At 43.3% G+C, this 22,982-nt stretch overlaps 1 protein-coding gene across 1 annotated transcript in view; it reads right to left on the bottom strand.

Annotated features, from left to right (window-relative positions):
- DGKQ (diacylglycerol kinase theta) overlaps positions 1-22,982 on the bottom strand; it is a 1,232,715-nt gene that overhangs the window by 592,780 nt on the left and 616,953 nt on the right. Inside the window, exon 3 of the mRNA XM_086961841.1 lies at positions 14,200-14,302. Within this exon, the coding sequence (XP_086817967.1) occupies positions 14,200-14,302 (103 nt within the window). The remainder of the gene's footprint in view (positions 1-14,199; positions 14,303-22,982) is intronic.

The raw sequence follows: 22,982 nt of genomic DNA, 5'->3' as shown, positions 1-22,982 counted from the left end.
ATAGAGACACAGGGTAAGTGGAGGATTAAATGACCCATTTCAATCGAACAACACACTGCAAATGTCTGTCGCGATCCGAAATCCTCTACCTGATAGAAGTACTACGAGCAAGAAGACAAACAACCTGTACATGGCACTGACCACAATCATTTGGGTCAGGTCTGTGGAAGGTCAAAAGACCTCAAGGATAGAATGCAGAGTGCAAATGCAAGTCAGCCATCGCAGATACACAACAGCATGGAGGGCCCATAGAACTGGAAAACACAAATCTATACACAAATTGTTCATTAGTATTAGTATTGAAAGGGTTCGTCATGATTAAATGTGGAAAATGTCCCTATTACAGTGCTCAGGAAGGAGACAAAAGTGGAAGGAGGAACAAAGAAGAGAATGACGGTAGGTAGGCAAGTAGGAAAGGAATCTCAAAAGGAAAAACAGCTAAAATATGAAATACAAAAATAATAAAAAAGGTAGAAGAGTGCAAGAAAAGGGAAAATACGAGAAAAGAGAAGAGAGGAAGGAAGAAGGTCCGTGAATACTCCTCTCACTCGACAAATAGCCAAAAATCTACCAGTTCTGTGATCAAATTAGTGGACTAACTCATGTTTTTAATTGCGTGCATAGAATTACTGGCATATTGAAGTTCATACTGTGCTGCCCCACAGGTTAGCGGCATTGATGAGTATACAGTAGGAAATTCGCTTTGCTGTGACTTAAATGACCATCTGCAGTATACCATAACCATAGACATACGTTTTAAACTGGCAACTTGCAAGGGTCATGAAAGCCTGCTTGGAAAGTCTGCTTAGAAGCTACTAATTACAACAAATCGTGGAATTTTCAAGCATATTGTGATACAAGCTGTCATCCCATCAGAACAGCCAGGATTTACTTGTTTTTAATGTGCATTGATGGCTCTAGTGAGAGCAGTTCTCATACTATGAAGCCAACCATTGCGATTTTTGTGCGTCAGGGTAGATTTGAATACCTGATTGGGACAACATTACACAAACCTTGGACCGATGGAGTTGGATTTTGTACACCAATTGGCATGCTAAGCCCAATCAATTAAAAAATTAATTTTTGCATTTACAACGGCAACGTACATATTACTTTTTGGTTAGAAATTGCCCAGTTCCGATAATTTGTATTTTTTTTCTATACTTCATATCCATCAATCACAGGTTTGGTAGTCACTCGCTCTAATGGGATTTCCATTTATAGATCAAGACAGCCTGAACGAGGGCCGTACTGGGCAAACAAAAGCAGCCCATGCAAAAATTATCAATAGGGTCACCAGGCAGTCAGGGCCCGATTGGCAGGTCTAACAGCCAGGTCATTTATTTATTTTTTGGGGGGCGGCTGACCGTGGGCCGGATTATAGTCCGCTGACTGTGCCGGTTTCTACTGTTGATTTTCTAATATTACCACAACACAAACTTTGGCGGCAGGTGCAGCAAGCACAAATCAATGCAGCATTGCATTACAAATTAAACAATTATATGGCGTGCAGTCTTTAAAAGTTCCCAACTGCCCGATTTGCACACATGGCCCACCATGGGGCCACTGTTTAGCTATCCTATCCGCTAACGGCCGGGGGTACTTTTATTTTGGTGCAAAGGGCTTGCTTTCTAATTCTGTCCCAGTCGGACCCAGGAGGTGGGGAGGGAGGGAGGATGGAAAGACAGGCACAGCAGCAGGGGCTCTGCCTGCTCACTGCTCAGTTTATTTCTCTGTTCCAATTAGGCCTAGTCCCAATCCCAAACCAGTGACCTTGCGCAAATAATACTATTATTGAGCAGCACAGGAGGAGCAGAGCCGGAGCTGAGGCTGATACTGGGGTGAGAGAGAAATAAGGAGTGGCAGCCAGGCAGAAGAAGAAACGAAGCGACTGAGCGAGGATCAAAGTAAAGAATAAGCGAGAGCGGGACATGGGGAGCACGAGAAAGTTATCATGCGAGAGTCGAGAGACAGACGGACATATAAATAATAACGAAACAAAACAGCAGATTGGTCATCATGACATGATCATCATAAGTATAGTAAAGTTATAACTTACGTGGTGGGTGGCACTGGCAGCAGGCGGTCGAGTCCACAGACTGGGCATCTGGCATCATGATTCCAGCACGCGCGTAGTGACGAGGGACAATAAATGGCCAATCCCCGACGAACACCCATGCGCGGCACCATCCTGCTGCAGCAGCCAATCCTGGCGCAGAGTTAGCAGCGCCACTGCGCCAGGATTGGCTTAAGAGCAGACTGAAATCTGCCCTTTTTGAGACCCGGGGCCCGGGTCTATGCCTGGTATATCCATAGTGCTAGAGGGAGGGGGGGGGGGGGGGGGGGGGGGGGGCGGGGGGAGTCTAAAGTTTGCGCATGCGTGGGCCAGTCAAAATCAGGACTACTCCGGCCTTTTGCATGCGCACTCGCAGACTGTCACGTCACCCACTGGCCTGTGCGCTGCCTGCCTGTCGCAGCGCCAGCCCCGCCCCCCACGGGCCGGCCCACTTCCTTATGAATGCCCGATCCTGTCCGGCTTCTCCCGGGGCATTAGTGCGCTCAGCGCGATTCATTTTTTAATTGGATTCAATTATATTTATTTTATAATAACATGTTGGCACTAGTTCAGTCGGCGGTCGTCCAGGCTAGTGGGGCAACGCCCCAACGCCCCCAATGGACGCACCGCCACTGTGTACAAGTCAGCTCAAATATGTATCGTACACACTGGAGGGCACCGAGATTGTTATAGTAAGCTTCGGGAGTAATTGCAACGATCTTCTTATCCTCAGTATGTTCGAGTAGAGCGGCAAAATGTATTCTGTCCGTGCAGTTTCGTCATGCTACATCCGTAACATCTTGATATGGTTGTTTATACTCTCACAAAGTGTCCTGATAGAGAACTGACAACCCATCACAAGTATCATTGACAGCGCCATCTTAACCTGGCGTTTTAATGCCATATTGCTAATCTCACATAAGGGTAATTGCCCTATGTGTTTTCATAAGTTATGGAAAATCTTCTAATTCTTCTGCTTGATACAACGAAAATGTGCTTTCATAATATTGGTTAAGTCATCAGTGTCATGTATAAATGAGTAATTAATACATATTTTGATGTTACTGTCTTATTCCCTAGCCGAGATAAGCTTCTATGTGTGCCTGCGCCTCAGGTATGGTCATTCAGTCATATTAAAACGTAAAGTAACCTGAGAAGCGATCTCAGCGTGCAGTCCACAGCATCACATAGTCACGTATATATAATGTGTGAGCTTGCGGCCTAGTCATGTGGGGTATCATCCCAATACAAACCTACGTTTGTCCAATACTGTAAATGTATTACAAATGTATTTAATAAGTCTGTCCCAAATTTACGGGACCTACATTGTTTATTAAGAGTAAACAATCCCTGTCTTGTATTTAAAATCGATGTGAAAACAATGTACATGATATTTAATCAAAGCTGTAATAAGTAATCAAATGGCTCACAATATCCAGAATCTGTCTGTGCTGGAAAGAGAAATTACCAAAATAGTCACTATACACCAGAATCTAAGACTCCTCTTTCATCTTGTCTATGTTTCAAATGCAGTAAAATGAAGTTAAGAGGAAAGTGCTTGTACAGCTAAGAGATAGTGTACTAAAGTGGATGTTAGTCACTATTAGCATCACATCAATTATTTCAAATGTTAATCAAGTGCCTAAAACGTATTGCAGTTAGTGGTCAAAATTCAGTTCTCAGTACACGGTTACATCCCCTCACATCATTCTGTAATGATTCAATCCCATGAAACCTAAAGCTAAGGTGTATATGCTGAGCCTCACAATCTTTTGCATGTGCTGGAATGGGATATCTGTTATCACATTGTTTTAATGCTCTCAAATGTTCAGAAATACAATTGTTAAGCGACATGCTGGTGCTTCCCACATATATTTTGTTAGATTTGCACATTAAGACATATACAACAAATTTGGTGTTACAATCAATGTGTGTACGTTTCATAGACTTTCGTGTATTATTGTGAGGAAATTAACCACACTATTATTAGCCAGTCACTACATATTACAATGCCTGCACTTATACGAACCGATGGCCCTTTTATGCAGCCATATCTTGCATATCTGTTGTTTGGGGTAACTGGGACTGATAATATTTTGCATTGTGTTTCCTCTTCAATATGTAACCCCAAGAGAATCCGTTACAAAAGGTCATAATGTCTGATCAGCTGTAAGTAAGTGTCAATGTCTTCTTAGTGTGCTATACACTTTGTGTGAGTGATGGTGATAATTAGTAATCATCCTCACTGGTGCTTTTTAGGTCTCGCTATTCGATGCGCATGCGCATCGAGCTTGCGAGACTATGGGGGCTTAAACAGTCTTTAACTAACTTGCAAGGAATCGTGGCGATTCCTTGCAGTACCCGTGAAATTCAAGCTCAATGCGCACGCGCATTGAGCTTAAAAGCGCGTGCACATCAGTTCCCTCAGCCGCACTCCAGGCCCCTGCTGCTTTCACACCCTCTCCCCGCTCCGCCCCTCCCCTGCCCGCCGTGTCGCATTTCTCCTCCCCACAGCAATGCCCTCCGCCGTACTTTCACTTTGACGGCCGCAGGCCGACTCTCGTGTTTATCCTTGTTTCGCTCTGTCCCTCATACTTCTTTTGCTCCCTTCTTATTTAGAAGACCGTCTTCCCGTCACTTCAAACCCATCTTGCACACAGCGGCGGAGGAGGAGACGCAGCAGCAGTCTCATGCGGCACCGGTCACCTTTCCGCTTCCTCCCCCGGGTGCCTTCTCCCATTCACGGACTCCACCTCCCTGCTGTGACCCTCCGTCCCCGGGAAGCCCCTCCGAGAGCCCAGACTCCGCCCCCCAGGCACCGACGGCAGCAGCAGCACTTTGTTTCATTCACCTAATCCACCCTCTGCTAAGAAGCTGCCCCTGCTGATAAAAGGCTGAGCCTAGTTTGGAACGTCACATTACCATTTTGTGAACAGAATTTTAACCGCTGGACCGGAAGCTGAGGTTGATAAAGTAACTTGACATGGATGGGGGAGGGGCAGAATGAATGGGGAAGGCTAATTTCTATCACTTAAAATTGAGTCACGGCCCCTCTGCTTTTTAATTTACAGATCTCTCATCTTTGCCGGTAGTTATCTGCTGGTGACGTCTTGCCTCCACATTCGCATGATCGCCTTATGTTATTTGATATATGCAGGCAATTACATGTTGGATTTGATTGTGCTCGTTTTGTATTTAATGGTGCAATTGTTCTTCTTTTGAGAGGATTTTGGACGCAATGAGCGCTGTTCTGGTGTTTTAGCTTATTAAACGTAGCTTCGTGAAGTCACACGATGAATATTGACCCACTCTGTAACTTATTGTTTAGAATTCGCCCCCAAAGATTTTCCGATTGAGGTGTTAAGCAAGGGCAAGTGCATCTTTCAAGACCGTTGATAGTCTTTGTTAATGAGAAAAGAATGCGTTAAATTTTCTAAACGCATAAATGCCCACCCTTCTGATTCCGGCGGGAGAGTTATGATTTTAAGGCTAGTCTCCACTCTCTCGATTCCTGAATGCAGAAGCCCAATTCCTTGGTGTGCTTCTGCGGACAGTGACTGGTCTTGTCTGCCTCCGAGTATGCACTGCCGGTGCACAGCATTTGTCATGCTCTTCCTGCCTCGCACAGCGCGTCCTCCCTGCTCCGACTAATAAGGAAAAACAGTATTTTTTGCATTTCTGATATCTGATCCTGCCGCAGCAGTTTACAGTCACATACATGACATGGACCCGATTCAGGCCCGAGTAGAAATCAATGGGAGAAATACGGGCTCTCGATTCTTTTTTTTAATCTCCCACTTTAATCTTCTAAAATGTAGTTATGTATGAAAATGAGTATACTTTCAGTTGCATTTCGAAAGCCAACGATATGGCAGCAAGTTTAGGAAACCTGATTAATGCTTTATCGAACAGCGTGTTTTTCCACCTTGTCTTTAACCTGGCCTGTAAACAAGTTAATGCAAAACTCCTTTGTTGCCATAGAAACATAAATGCAAAGCCTCATTGTGGAGCAGGGAACTTTGTGAGAACCACGTGAGGAAACTGGGGAGCATCTACTCCTTCCTAGCTATGTTTCGAGGGTTTGTTTTACCTTTAAATCACCTACAAGCTAATACATCAAAAGTGGAAGGTTGACTCAGTCATTGAAGAAGGGTGTTAGTAACTTTTCGCTGTTTTCCAGCCTTGTAAATTTCAGTGGAGTAATATTTCTGGTTACATAAACATGCACTCGCATCATAAAAAGTATAGATATTTCTTAAGTAAAAAAAGCACACCTGAATATCATAAATAGTAGAGCTGCCCCTCAAGATACAAAGAGCTACCCTCGGGTTGCACCAGCCCGCTCGCATTATGGACAGCGGACCACCAAACTGTTCCTTGGGTTACCAAGACACTATAGGCCCCATCAGACATCAGCACAGTTCCTTAGGTCCAATAAAGACAGCAGAACGGTCACCCAGGTTACTTAGACACTCTAGGCTCCCATCAGTTATCAGCACAGCTCTTTAGGTCATAGACACTAAAGGCTCCCATCAGTTATCAGCACAGCTCTTTAGGTCATAGACACTAAAGGCTCCCATCACTTATCAGCGCAGCTCTTTAGGTCATAGACACTAAAGGCTCCCATCAGTTATCAGCGCAGCTCTTTAGGTCATAGACACTAAAGGCTCCCATCAGTTATCAGCGCAGCTCTTTAGGTTATAGACACTAAAGGCTTCCATCAGACATCAGCGCAGTTCTTTAGGTCATAGACACTAAAGGCTGCCATCAGACATCAGCCACCACATCCACCATCACATCCACCACCACCACATCCACCACCACCACCACATCCACCACCACCACCACATCCACCACCACCACCACCGCATCCACCACCACCACCACCACCGCATCCACCACCGCATCCACCACCACCACCACATCCACCACCACCACCGCATCCACCACCACCGCATCCACCACCACATCCACCATCAACACCACATCCACCACCACCACATCCACCACCACATCCACCACCACATCCACCAACACATCCACCAACACATCCACATCCACCATGACATCCACAGCCACCACCGCCGCATCCACCACATCCACCACCATCACATCCACCACCACATCCACCACCACCACCATCACATCCACCATGACATCCACCGCCACATCCACCACCACATCCACCACCACATCCACCACCACCACCACATCCACCACCACTTCACCACCGCATCCACCACCACCACATCCACCACCACCACCGCATCCACCACCACATCCACCACCACATCCACCACCACCACATCCACCACCACCACATCCACCACCACCACATCCACCACCGCATCCACCACTACCGCATCCACCACCACCGCATCCACCACCACCTCATCCACCACCTCATCCACCACCTCATCCACCACCTCATCCACCAACGCATCCACCACAACCACCACATCCACAACCACCACATCCACCACCACGACATCCACCACAACACTACCACATCCACCATCACCACCACATCCACCATCACATCCACCACCACATCCACCATCACATCCATCACCTTCACATCCACCATGACATCCACCACCACATCCACCACCACATACACCACTTCCACCGCATCCACCACCACCACCACATCCACCACCACCACATCCACCACCACCACCACATCCACCACCACCACCACTTCCATCACCGCATCCACCACCACCTCATCCACCACCTCATCCACCACCACCGCATCCACCACCACCACATCCACCACACCCACCACCATCACTTCCACCACCACTTTCACCACATCCACAATCACCACATCCACCACCACCACATCCACCTCCACCACCACCACCTCCACCACCACCACATCCACCACCACCCCCACATCCACCACCACATCCACCCCCACATCCACCGCCATCACCACCACATCCACCACCACCACCACATCCACATGTGTGTGGCTCTGTGTCTGTAGGTGCAAATGCAATGTTCTTGGATTGTCGTCACAATAAAATACACTGAACATAATCTTCACAAAAGTTATTTACAAACGTTTAAGCTATTGCCATTATAAATTACAATAACTTTTATTTGAGTATTAATTATTTACAAAATTAAAAGCCATTGTTATTTGTAATATCAATACATCTAAGTCACGTAAATACAACACACATTGCATTACAAATGCTATAGGTGTCACATTTGCAAAAGTTAAAACTATTGACATTGTAACTGACAAAGCTATTAATTTTGCTACTTTCAAAACCAACACATAAATAAAAAAAGTGTCATTTACAATACCAATAGCTCAAACTTTCCTAATGCGAGACCTATTGCATTTCCAATGCTTGTTTGTTACTACTGACTAGTTTTGACAATGGCATGAGCATGTGCCACTTCAAAGACACTAACACTCACCTTGGTGATAGATTAGGAGCTATAGAATGCTTATGAAACCAATTATTGCTTGTCTTGTAGCCCTGATGAAGTCATCGGTTGAATTACCATGAGACAAAACACATGTTGGATACGTATGAAGTTCTGAAATAAATAATAAAACAACAACGACAACATCGCGTGGACTATCAAGTTTTGGATATGAACTTGGTGCTCAGAACTGTTTTGATAATTTTGCTTTGGGAGCTTTGCGATCTCAGATTTGGAAGGGGTTAGTGCCCCCTTCCGGTTGTTGGAGCACAACTAAGAATACATAATTTGGGACACTATAGCATACGATTTTGAACAGTTTTTACCCTGCCACTTTCTCTGGGTTTAGCAAATAAAGAATGATAAGCTTCCTGCAGAATGAACTAATGGGGCAGACAAGTCCCAGCATCACTGGTCTTTGATCAGTAATATTTATCAAACTCCAGTGTTGATGCAGGTGGTGCTAGGATCAATGCAATAAGGTATGAACTAAAGTGTTCAACTTCAGGATAGTTTTGCAGGTAGGGTTGGGTTGAGCTCTTTAGCTTCAAGTGAGTACTTCAAGTCGTTCAGGCAAGTGGGTGAGGGGTAGAATTGACTGGTTTCAGAGCTTCTGAACTATGGGTCTGCAAGTCGACTGCATCCCTGCCACATCGCCTAATGCTACTCTACGGTTATAACTTTGTAGTTTCGGTCCGTTTCCCTGCTGGCTGATTTTATTTCAGCAGTAATATTGGATGTATTCCTTTTCCTCAGGCATGTTTGTACCTGTATATGTTCTAATTATGTTCAATTAGACAGGTGCCTCCTTGAGCTGTTAGCCACCTTGCACCTCATCCTGACCAGCAGGCGCGAAGTATCCCATGATTCTGTTTTTTTGTCTCATACAGATCATTATTTGTAGGTGACTTTCATTTTGACTGCCTTCTCACAATGTCCAGATGATGGCCACAGCTAAACAAATCATTGGGGTCAAAACAATGATAATTCTAATTTACAATATGGACTGCATCATTCTTTAAGACTGTCTATAACCAAGAGTGCTGTATGGCTCACACTGAAGAATCAAATGTATTATTGTATGGTCAATGCAGCCTATTGTTTATGTTGAAATGTTCATCTCTTTTGTAGTTATCTAGACTCCAAGGGGGACAGTGACCTGATTGACCTTCTCCTCACGGCAGCAGTCAAAACGATACTAGTGAACTGGAAGAATACAGGGAAGGCGACCTTCAAAAGCTGGGTCAACAGGGTCACCTTCCTCAGGGGGCCAGACAACATCACAGCATTGAACTCAACCAACCATACAGCAAGAGGGGAGATGTGGGCCTCCCTGGATGAACACCTGGGTCCACACAAACCCCCATAGATACTCCACTGAACCATATCGTATGCACTGGAGGCTCACCGTAGAATCGACCAACACACTGCTCGGTCTCCCTCCCTGCCCACAGTCTCTTACCCCCTCCATTCCTCCTTTCTTCACTCTTTTCTTTCCTTTTAACGAGGGTGAACAGTGGTAACCAAAATAAGGTACGCCAACCGGTCAATGGCGACCAGACTACTGACCTCCAGCCATGCTTGCAGCCATGCCTTATGTAACCACAAGGCATATGTAACTCACCTGTATCGCCCTCATGCATCACTACTGTACTGTATACATAAAATATTTTTTAATAAAAAAATTCCTTGGAATCAAATTTTTTTTATCTGAATTGCACTTATTTCAATGAGCACTGTGATGACACAATACAAACACTGCATCTTAATAATATTTTATCACTTGACTAATAACATATTAGTATTGTGAATAATGTATGCAGTTGAATGGTCTTCATTTTATTTTATTTATTTTGTGTTGTGGGTTTACCAGCTACAAATTATAGTGGTAACCGTTAATGCAATAATTTGCTGTTGCTTTTCGATACATCTTTCATTTTACCCCACCTCAAGTGAACAACAGTGTTAGGATACATACTAATACCAGGTGGTAATAGGATCAATGCAACAAGGTATGCACTAACATTTTAATTTATAAGACACCGGGTTGAACTGAGTCATTTAGTTTCAGACATGTTCCTGAAGCTGCTGATAACAGTGGGCGAGGGGCAGACTGCCAGTGTCGGGATTCAAACTGCATATGGATCCAGTTTTGAAACAATGGTACCCTTGGGGACAGCCGGTAGTAAGGGGCAGGATGAGTAATGAAAGGGTGAGAAGAAACACCAAGCAGCGAGCAATAAAGTGGAGAAGTGTGGCTCACTGGTTAGAAGCGGCAGACTCTGAAGCAGAGATCATGCCTGCGGCAGGGTCTTGGGCTCAATGTCCGCGGACTCGATAATTCTCGCCTCAGCGCCTACTCTAATCATGGGTCCCACGCTGCAACTCTGGGCAATAGCTTGCTCAATCTCCACAACGGCCCCAACAACACTGGGATGCCTGGCTTCACCTTGGGGGTACCCAGGAGGGGCATCTCACAGGGAGAGCAAGGAAGGGTTCCACAGCGTTATACAACGCCGGGACAACCCGTTGTGGGGGCAGCTGTGCGCTTTACAAGTGTACATTTACATTTACATAAATGTTGCTTGCTGCTCAGTGGCAAAGATGAGCCCTTGTCTCTGCACATGCGTTGGCTGTGTGAGGCTTTCCTGAAGGCAGTGTGTGTGTGTGTGTTGTTGCAGAGAACAGACTTTGAATTTGGGCTTTAATCACATGGCCCAGGGAGGAGAGGGAAGCTCACCATTAATCTCAATGGCTGGGGGTCGGGCAAGCCATCTGAGACAATGTAGGAGTGGGTGTGTCAGTGTCCTCTGCCTCTTCCACCAGACCCAGCTACTTCTGTAGAATTTATTTTTATATGTGGTCTGGAGACTGGCGGAGGAGACCAGCAGCCTCCGTCTATGTTCCTCTACAGTGTGGTTTAATAGTTTGTGTCACTGCAATCCAGTCACCAGACCCGGGGAGTACAAGTACGTAGGTGAGTGAGTTTTCTGTGAAGTTTTGTTTTGGCCTGCTGCGGTTCAGCCTGCCTTCCCTTGTGTGAAGACAACAGGATGTGGGAGTACACCGCTGACCTCTCAGTCAAGGTTTGCCCCTGGCATTCTGGTAAATGCAGTCTCTTGTAGCACGCTCCGATATTTTCGAGTGTTTCGCCCAGGTTGGCGCAGATAGTGCTCATCTCTAGACACGTGTTTCTGGTTTATTGACCGTCATCAGTAGAGAATGCATCTTGTATATTGGGGTTTGCTGAGTAGGCTGCCAAATATTATATCAGGCAGCACTCCCAGCAACCCCAGATGATTTTTCTTTGCTCTCTAATACTGCTGCTCTCTACTGAAGACGGCTCAACCCAGAAACACGTGTCTAGAGATATACAGCAGTGTCTGCACCAACTTTGGTGAACAACTCCAGTTAATTTTGAAGTAAGTTTGAACTGTGTACTGCATTTACCAGGATGCAAAGGGGGGAACTGTGCTGGGACTGTGAGGCAGTGTGCTCCCAACCCCCATTCTGTTTAAAAGGCTCCCTTGAGCCAGCAAGCTGACGAGCTTTGGAGATGCACCTGTGTGCCTGTGAGTGGTACTGTGACCTGAGGGAAATTTGGCAGCACTCCCAGAAACCCGAGATTATTTTTCTTTGCTCTATAATACTGCTGCTCTCTACTGAAGACGCGTTCAACCCAGAAACACGTGTCTAGAGATATACAGCAATGTCTGCACCAACTTTGGTGAACAACTCCAGCTAATTTTGAAGTAAGTTTGAACTGTGCAAAGGGGCGAACTGTGCTGGGACTGTGAGGCAGAGTGCTCCCAACCCGCATTTTCCTTGCGTGAAGACCTCTTGTTCTCGGTCCTACAGTAAGCGTGCACATGCCATCTAGCATGTGTTATTGTAAAACCTAGCACGCTGGCTAGACCTCGAGTTCGTTCACCTACTGGCTTTACCAATGCTTTTGAGTTTAGAAATGAGGAGATTAAGTGGTTTATCCATAATCCCAAAATGTGGAACTGAGGCCAAATCTAAGATGATATGGCATCGGTTCGGGTGAGGATGTGGTGTAAGGGCCAGAGCAGGTGACTATGGAGCGTTGTAAACCGAGTTCAAGTTTCAGTGTCGGTTTCACATCCTTGATTTTGGGCAAATCATACGCCATGCCTACAAATATGAATGAGTCCTTGTGTAAAGTAACTGGTGGTAATGTAAAGGGCACCAATACCTTTCAGTGGTGTTGGAGCTATACATACAGCACAAATAAAAGTAACTGGTGCTAATGTGAAGTGCTCGAATACATTTGCTGGCGTTGGTACTATATAAAACTGCACCGAAACAGTAACTGGTGCTAATGTACAGCGCTCCAATACCTTCGGGGTGGTGTTGGCGATATATCAACCTGCACCAAAAAAGAAATGTGAAGAGCAGAGTTGTGAGAAGAGGGGGATCAGTGCAACGGAGTTCAGCGGGGTAAGCAGCGATGGCAGGGAGGTGGACGGTCAACCAACAGAGCAAATGCAAGCTGCCACGGGGAGATTACGTGATTTGGCTGTATTCATAAGATGTGCAACTGTGGCCGAAGCTAGGAAGACAATGTGGCATCCTCTTGGGAGAAGATGTGAGGCCCAGCTGGCGACTATGGAGATGGGAAACCGGTTTCGACTTTCGCTGTCAGCTTAATCTCCTTGATTTTGGGCAAATCACTTCATCTTCCCGGACCTATAAAAATGTATGTGTCCTTGTGTAGATGAACTTGTGCTAATGTAAAGAGCTCCAATACCTTCGGGTGATGTTGGCACAATATAAAACTACATCAAACTAAATGTGAAGCAGAGTAGGGAAGGAGGGGATCTGTGAAACAGAGATAACCGTGGAAAGCAGCAAAGGGCAGAAGTTGGACAGGCAACCAACAGCAAATCCGGGCAGGATTGGGCAACTTTTTGACTTGTTTCTAATGTTTTTGTCACACTTGTGTTTTAAAATACTGTATTTGGATAATTTTTTCAACAATTTGCAGTAAATATGCAGTGTAAAATCCACCATTTGAATCCATTTTTTCCAAACTTTTCTTGCAGGGGGGTATCCCCGCACCCTCCTTTTGCACTTCGGACTTGCTCACTCATTATACTCGAGTATAAGAGTTCCGCCCACCACTTCGAACATCCACCAGCCGTCACCAAGTACCATTGCGTGCCACCACGCTCTCCAGCTAGTCCTGCGTACTGGACAGTGTCCTACATCTGCCACTACTTCAAAGCCCATTTTTCTAAGATAACAGAGAAGTGCTTACGTTTTTTTCTTCTCGATTAATAAACTGCCACATGAATTAATACCTAATGAGCTTCCTACTCTTTCATCTAACATGAGCCTTCTGAAACTTTAAAATCACACACTCAAAGAACACTTTTGTGATGACTGCTCTTTTCTTTTACTATTTAAGGGTGTATTATGGTTTAGACTTACCCGATGACCCTGAAAGTCTGATGAATGTAACCTTGACCGTTGAGTTTTTTTTAGCTTCGGCCTTGTAACAAGGAATTGTTGTTTGAGTTATCACACAAAGTGCTCAGTGCACTACTAGGCATTTCACTGAACTCAACATCTGCCCTGCGAACATGTTACATTATTAGTGCATCAGACATCTATCACAAAATTCACATGAAATCAGAGGAGAGCTTTGTGCTATCAACCTGATCAGTTAAGCATACCTTCACACCGTAATGCAGTGCTCCCTTCCAGGTGTTTCCGGCAGACGCTGCAGAACTTCTTCTTGTAATGTCCTGGCTGTCGAAAACAATGTGCCACCGGCACCTGCCAAAGAAATAGACAAATATTTTTGGTTTATATTTGCTGCCCCATACTTGCTGGTTTTGATTGTAGAATTTGACAAACAATGTCTATTGAAAAATGGGAGGACCTCCTAAACTTGACCAGTCGTTTTCAAATCCTAGGATCTAGGGACACCAAAAGGGAGTGATAGAGCTGTGAATTTTAGAAGATATTAACCATACATGGATGTTAAAATCAACCTTGACAATCAAGTAGAGAATGCTTAACAAAAACAAACCGTAGGAAGATGTCCATTTCTTAGATGTGTGAAAAAAGAATGTGCAGCTTATTTTTCGGCTGAAAGCTCCCATTTCTATCATTCTTTCTCTGCTAGGTCTCAATATATTTCTTAATTTCCCGTTAATAAAAAAAACCTTTATTGTAAATGCTGATTTAATGTTATAATTGAGTTGCAGAACTTGACATCTTCGTGAAATGTGCTGTTTTCTGCTAAATGTATTTCTTTCTTTCCTCACACCATATGACTTCACTGATTTTAGATAATTTCCTCTGCCACATGCTTATGAAGAAAAATTATATTGAAGAAAGAAAATGAGTGCTATAGATTTGAATTTCATCATCTAACCATGATATAGATATTGTTTCATTTCTTAGAGCAGTCCATTGTTAGTTACACTATGGGATACTGAACAGCTAACAGAATGGGCTTGCTAAGGTTCTCATGAAAACCTACTTAGATGTATTTTTTTAAATATGCTGTAGCCACATTCAAATAACATGTCAACGTGGATGTTCACCATGAGAACCGAGAAGAGAGGCAACGGCTCATCAGAAGATCTCTCTTCATTGGCTCGAAATGACTTAGGCACCTGTTTTTGCAACATATGTTTTGTGATTTCTTATAGTACGTGTTCCTAGCTAGAGAGGTAAAGCATTCCATACACACCTACCCTGACATGCCCCTTAGCACTTTGTTGTGCTGGCCTGAAACACTGTAAGCTATTGCGAACAGTGATTTTCTAGGTATCCTTACCCTTCGTGAGGGAACTTTCTTTTTATGCTAAATCATAGCTCTTGCTGTGATTAATTTCCTTTTTTAATTTCAGGAGAATTTTATTGAGCAATATTTCATAGACAAATGAACAGAGAGAAAAGGAAAGGCAGAGAATACAAGGGCCCAGTTTAAGATATACATTTCAAATGCATAGAGTCCTGCAGGGTTGCTTGAGACCAGAGGGTCTAGATTACAGAGAAAAATTCAGGTAACAGATGAAAAATCAGAGGAAAAACAACATATGGAGATTCAATAAACCCAAAGATGTGTGATATAACGTACAAATAAGTGATAGCAGTAGTAAAATGATTAAGGGAGAAGGGGAAAAGAGGGGCACTAGTAGACATAGAGACAATACACATGTATCAGATTAACTTGGATTAATAGTTGCTACTGCAACTGTTGGGGGAATCCAACTGAATTTCCAGAACTACTCTTAAAGAGGAGTTCTCTTTCTTGCAACTATTAGCTTGATGCTCCAAACCCTTGCTCTTTTCCAAAAGGACCTTTTAATGGGTTTCATGCTAGGTTAGGTCCTTTTAGATTAAGATAGGGACTATTTCCTTTATACAGCACGTTATTTTCCATGCCGCAGTAACAATATGTTGCTCAATATTTTTTAACTAGATATCTCTGACTAATTTAAATATTTTAATGCATCCTCTTGCATTCCTCAATTAAACCTTTCTTGTGTGACGTAGGTACTATACAGAAGTCCACAAAGAAACACTGCCAAATTAAGGACATATAGATCTCTTTCTGTGCTGTCAGAGTCCTCCCTATGAGCCCATCCTTCGCTCTACGACCGTATGGGCGAGTGTCCTTGATTAGCAGTTCAAGGATAAAGACAACCGCATTTAGGCACACTTTTCTCATCAAACATACTCGCTCAGCCCATTGGTCACTTGAGGTTCATTTTATTTTAAAGCCTTATACTAAATGACTGAACCAGATGTATCAATGAAATACAACTGGGCAAAATAAGGATTGATCAGAAGAAAATACTACTAAATAGTGATAGAGGGAAGAATCTGAGATGAAGGGGTTTGATGAGCAGAATCTGCGGCACAGGGAGGAGAGGGATAAGTGTGGTTAGTAGGACCGAGACCCAGAGTGAATATTCTTTCAAGCGGATTGATTTAGAAGAGAGGAACGAGGGAGACAGAAAGGAACTCGAGTAAAAAGTAGACACTGTGGACAAAGAAAAGCAAAGGATGGGCAGAGGAGATATGTCTAGAGACAGTGAGCTCCGAAAAGAGGCCAATTTTCAGACAAAGGCAAGAGCCTAAGCAGGAGAAGTGAAGACAAGTTTCTAGGATGTTAGGGGTGTGGAAAGTAACACAAATCGATTTTCCGGATGTTAAATAATTGAAAGCAAAAAGGGCGAACTACAGAGGAAATGTGAACGGAGCATACAACTGAAGGATCACGTGAAATTCCTGAATTGTAGGGAGAAGAGGAAACACTTTGGGTGAAAGAAGAAAAAGAATGCAAGCAGGATTGGCGTTGGGGCTAGGCAAGGAAACATCAGGAAAAAGAGCATCAGGGTTGCAAAAATATAAAAATTAAAATCACAATCACTGACAACTAACTGGAGAGGTTGCTAGATCTCATGATAGAAGCCGGAGACAAGCTGTAGAGAGAAGCAGGTGGGGGCTAAGGAAAGACCCTTGAAGAACTATGGAGAGAGAGTGCAGGCAACAGAGTGAGTGAAGTAAGGCCATGATTTTGCTAATGTGCAGTAAAGCAGAAAAGTGACTATGGAAATACTATTGAAGATGCACTCTTGAATTTGTAGGAGTGCCATTCCCAGAAGGAAGAAGAAGGGGCTGATAATATATATATATAGTCTTAAGACATGTAGTCATCTCACTAAAGAGTCTTTAATTATTTAAGAAGAGGTAGTTAGACTCTATACAGAGATGGAAAAAGTAACCTACCATTCAGAGCGGGAGTAAGTACTGGGAGGAAGATTACTTTTGAGCCTTGGCAAGACAGCGAAGAGACGAGCCGTGGTCATCTCGGAGAGAGTGAGCCTGATGTCCAGTGTGGCACAATTAAAACAAATGTAAATTGCTATTTCTGTAAAGCATGCCAACCACCCTGCATTACAACCTTACCACCATGTGTTGGTATGTAAAACGCTCCGGATTTAAATGTCATCTCTGCAAAAGAGAGCCTTGTTCCAATACTTCTACGCAAAATGTATTAGGGTCCCAGCACAAGGAGGCAAATTACCTCAATATGGTACATCCATAGGAGAAAGCAAGTATTTGCAAAACCAAAAGGTTTGGTGTTGACTCCATCCGTTTGGCTTTGTCAATGTTGCTTCAGCTTTGTCCTGGTTTTTGCAACACTTAATTATTGGGTAAGATGCCGTGCCCTCATCAATCTGAACAAGCGGAGGAAACGCTGCTCGGGTCCGGGCTAATAACATTGCTGTGTAAGCCGTGCTACGCTGAATGACAGGCTTTATCGCAATCTTCTTCGTAAGTTCGTGTGGCTGCAAGGAGACCGGGATTAACACACGGGAGCTGAATGTACTGCACGCCGCTTACCTGAGACGCTGAGACGCTGAACGCGAAGCCACAGCTGTCGGCTGACGGCGAGCTGCCTTCCGCGTCTGACCTCCGGTGGCATCCTACAACAGAGCGGGTGCAAGCGACGGCGGCTGTGAGTTAAAGGCACGTTTGGAAATTGTGCTGGGGCTGAGATATATGAACATTGGGGAGTTCGCGGTAAGCGGGGAAACACTGCTGAAACACTGCTGAACACCTCTGAATGTTTGGATTACGGCTGATTAAAAGCCGAGTACGGAGCTTGCTGCGCTCCGCTCGATTATCGCGTCTGACCCCTGAGACCACGAGGGGCTGGTCGGCGATTAGCTGGCTTGGTCTTCAGATCTATCGGCAGTTTTCTTCTACGCCGGCGGAGACAGAGTGTTTAATGATGGCACCGAAACCCCCAGCAAGGAGCACTCGGACTACAGCAGGAACGGTGAAACAAACGCCAGCGTCAGTCCCAACAACTTCCAACTCCAGCAATCCAGTCTCTTTGGGGGGGCCTGCTAATAATAATCTTCTGATTACTACACTGGAGGTGAGCAAACAACTCTCTGGCAGGCAAGAGAAGACGGGGGCTCCCATGGGAGGCACAAAAGCTGAAACTATGCTATCAAAGGTGGGTGTTCAGCCCGTGCTGCCTGAATCTATAGGCAATGAGATTGATGTAAATAATCTGGACATTGCTACAATTTCTAAGATACCTACAGTTTCCACTATTGAGACTAATATTGGTTCTCCTGCTTTGATTAGGCAAGATAAATGTTTTATAACTGATACCAACACAGCCCCTACACAATCTGACTCTTTCAATATAGAAAATGCTCCAATTATTCAAGTATTACCTAACAACCTGCCTACTAACTTAACTGCTAGCATAGCTGAAATAGGAGTACTAGGGGCTGAAGGTGGCGACAACGCCGAAAGCATTGAAACGGATGAGGAGTATCTTGATCTTTATGAAAATGGGAACAATACGCCTTCAGGTCTGACTAAAGATAAAGCTACTAATTTCAAGAAACTCAGAGGAAAAACTAAGAATAAAACCAAAAAGGTTATCAGTAAATCCAAACCAAACACTATGAAAGCTATTGCAGAAAACAGCCCTATCAGACAATGGGTTCAAGCTAAAGGCGGGGTTAAATCAATGGCATTGAGACTATCAGGTAACAGTCCCATTGATGGAAGTATGTTAAATAATGATGCTAGTTCCTCTATAGAAGTGACCAGTGTGCCCGGACCAATTGGCTCTAGCCAGCGACCAAATGTAACTAATGGTCAGATTGTAGATGCGGAGGCTCTCTTAACGGAAAGGCAGGAACTATTTTCCTCTGGCTCTGGTCACAATGCACTAGAGGAACTCTCCTCTTCTCCACTGACAACTCTGCATGATATTATGCATGATTCTATTTTAATTTCATCTAACAATACCACCTCAGCAGAGGATGCAATAAGCACAGGAAGAGCATCAAAAGGGGGCAATACACCGGTTTCAGCGATGGAACCAATTAAAGAGAACAATTCAGAAGGACTGGCACAACCGCCTATTCTATCAGCCGACTGGACCCTTCAAGGGGAGGTGTCCGCTTCATTTCAGACAATACTACAGTTACTTAATGAACAGAAACAAGAAGCCAAGATCCATTACCAACAGATGAGGGAAGACAGCAGTAAAACTCAGGCTTCTTTGCAAGAATTGTCAGGTAAACTGGGGGCTGTATCCCAAGAGGTGGAAGAACTACAGCAGAGAGTGGTTCTAACAGAGGAAAAATCACACCGGTCAGAGATTGCTGTAAATAAACATTCTTCTCAAATTCTTCAGATGCAAGCAAAACTCGAAGATTTAGAAAATAGACAACGGAGACAAAATCTACGCGTTTTTGGTATTGCCGAGGGAGCCGAGGGAGCTGACCCTAGAGCATTTATTGTCCGACTGTTTCAGAAGGCTTTTCCTGATTTAGCAGATTGGGATTGGGACTCTCAGATTCAACGTGCCCATCGGCTTCCCATTTTTCAAAGGAATAAGAGCGATACATCTCCTCGTCCAATCCTGATCTGCCTAGGCAACTTTTTGCTTCGACAAGCCATATCAATAAAAGCTCGACCAAATAATCCAGTTACTAGTGACTCAATAAAATTTTTTGTTCGATCTGACTTAAGTAAACTCACTTTGGAACGTCGTTGGAAACTGAAACAATTTATCAATCCAATTAAGGAGATGGGGTTCCAAGTCTTTTTACAAGAACCAGCAAAACTGAAAGTATTCAGAAATGGTCGCTCTTATTTTTTTCTCGAAGAGAATGAGGTGGAATCTGCTATTGCTAAGTGGAGACTGGAAAAATGAAGTCGATATTGATCAATGTTATGCTTTTTCTATTCTATATTAGTTACTGATGTTTTTAAACACGGCTTCTCTTTTGATTATTGTGAATGCCCGGACCCTATAAGCAGCTAAATCCGCTAACTGGTTGCCATTCTAGCGGCAGCCGAAGTCAGGGGGGGACCTGCAGGTAATTGTGGGGTGGGGGGTGGGTGGAGCAGAGTGTGGGGTGGGCAAGGGGAAGAAATGGTTTGGGGTAAAAAATGCATCAAAGGACACAACAAGGATAAAAAAAATTAAGAGGAAGCATAAGGCTGTTATGATTTATTATAGAGGTCATATTGATTGCGTGAAATATAATTTGAAATGCAGTTAATTAAATGTTTAACCTGGAACGTGTCAGGACTAAACAGTAAAATAAAGCGGCGTCTTGTATATAAGGAGCTTAGGATGTATAATCCTCAAATAGTGGTTCTTACTGAAACTCATATTGCTTATAAAGATAAACAATTGCTTAAACAACTAGGATATGATATCTTAGTTTGCACTGACTTCAATGCTTCAATTCGGGGAGTAGCGATCTTAAAACATAAAGGACTAAAATGTGAGATAATCAAGACATTAACTGATAAAGCTGGCAGATGGGCGATAGCACAGATAAAGCTAGAAAGTTGTAAATATACAATATGTGGAGTTTATGCATCAAATCAAGATGAGCCTATAATTTTTGATCAGATCAATATGGAATTACTTGGTTGGGAGGGGGAATATATTGTGCTGGGTGATTTTAACTGTATTATGAATTATAATTTGGATATTACTAGGAAAAACTCTTTTCAGAGAATGAGGAAAACTAGAGCTGCAATTTTGGATTTAGCAGCTATACATCTCCTAAAAGATGTATGGAGAAGTTTAAATCTTGAAATAGCAGGCTACACATTTTACTCTGCCGCGCATAAGGTATGCTCACGCATAGATATGATATGGGCTTCAGACTTGATTCTTGGTAATTGTTCAATGGCCATACATCCAAGGGTAACCTCTGACCATAACCCGATTTCTTTAACATTTGCATTAGCAACTGAAGAGGCTGCCCCTCGCTTCTTCTCATTTCCTCGATATTTGTTTACTGACATGGTGTTTGTAACTCAACTTAAAGAGCATATAAAAGAGTTTATTGATATAAATATACTATCCAGCTTACCCTGGATAGTATGGGATTCCTGCAAAGCAAGTATACGTGGATTCACTCAACAATACATTTGGCGACAAAATAAAGAACTTCGAAATTTAAATGAGGGAAGGCTTACTGAAATCCGTGACATTGAACTTCGAATATCTGATGCTATTTGCAATGGCGCTTTAAATTTAGAAGAATTAAATTTCAAACTAATTGAGCTTAAAGCTGCATTAAAAGATCTTCTCAGGGTGAAAAGTATTAATAAATTAAAAAAATATCAATTAGATCAGTATGAAAATGGTGATAAGAGCGGTAAACTATTGGCTTACAAAGTTGCTGAAGATCGATCTCAAAATATGGTTAAAGAAATTAAAGGGGATAATAATCAACTATTTTGTGACTCAAAATCCATATTACAACAATTTGCTTCCTTCTATCAAGTTTTATATACACCAGAAGTTGCTATCTTAGATGATAGCATCAATAATTATATAAACCTAAACAAAGTCAAAAATTTAGAGTCGGAACAATCGGCTCAATTAGAGGCCGACATTACAGGAATAGAAATTAGGGATGCTATCAAATCTTTAGCGAAGGGCAAAGCGGTAGGGGAAGATCTTATTCCTTTGGAACTTTATAAACACTGCATTGAGGAACTGATATTATTATTTACTGACGTGATCTGTGCTATAAGTAAAGGGCAACAAGCACCCAGATCTTGGAATTTAACACAAATCATTTTTTTTTTTAAAAAAGGAAAGGTACCACATGAGAGAGGATCATATAGGCCAATTTCACTTATTAATAGTGATGCAAAAATTTTTGCTAAAATATTGGCTACCAGGTTAGCGCCATTTATTTCCCAGCTTGTTTCTCCCCAACAACACGGTTTTATTCCAAAGCGCGACACCACAGCACATATTAATATGGCCATATCTGCCTTTGATGCTGCACGGACTAAATCCGCCCCACTCGGTATGATCTTATTAGATGCTGAAAAAGCATTTGACCGGGTGGGGTGGGGTTTTTTATGGGCAGCTTTACAAGCATTTGGCATCAATGGTCAACTTTTACGCTGGATTCAATCGTTATATGATAACCCCATGGGTAAGATCTCGTATATGGGGAAATACTCTACTATGTTTTCAATTAAAAGGGGGACAAGACAGGGTTGCCCCCTATCACCCCTGCTTTTTGCTTTAGGGATAGAACCTTTTTTAATCGCACTTCAACGCCAAGCTTTAATTTGTCCTTTTATTAATGGTTCAAATAAATTAGACATCACTGTATACGCTGATGACATTGCAGTTTTTTCTCCAGATGTCTCTAAAACCATGAAGGGCATTATAATGGAAGCTGGTATATACGGTTCTGTTTCCGGCTACAGACTTAATACCACAAAAACTCAAGTTGTTATGAATTATCAGTCAGCTGCCCCTATTTCTGGAACGTGCTGCGCTGCAACTTATTTAGGCGTTAAAATCTCTTCGGATATCGACTCTATTATAGAATTAAATTATGAACCTCTATTAAAAGAGACCGCTATGCAACTTAAGAAATGGCATAAATTGCCAATTAGCATAATT

The sequence above is a fragment of the Lissotriton vulgaris genome, chromosome 3_1 (genome assembly GCF_964263255.1).
Source record: "Lissotriton vulgaris chromosome 3_1, aLisVul1.2, whole genome shotgun sequence".
Lineage (NCBI taxonomy): Eukaryota > Metazoa > Chordata > Amphibia > Caudata > Salamandridae > Lissotriton > Lissotriton vulgaris.
The sequence above is the reverse complement of the archived record's forward strand: the minus strand, read 5'-3'. Positions and strand labels throughout refer to the sequence as shown.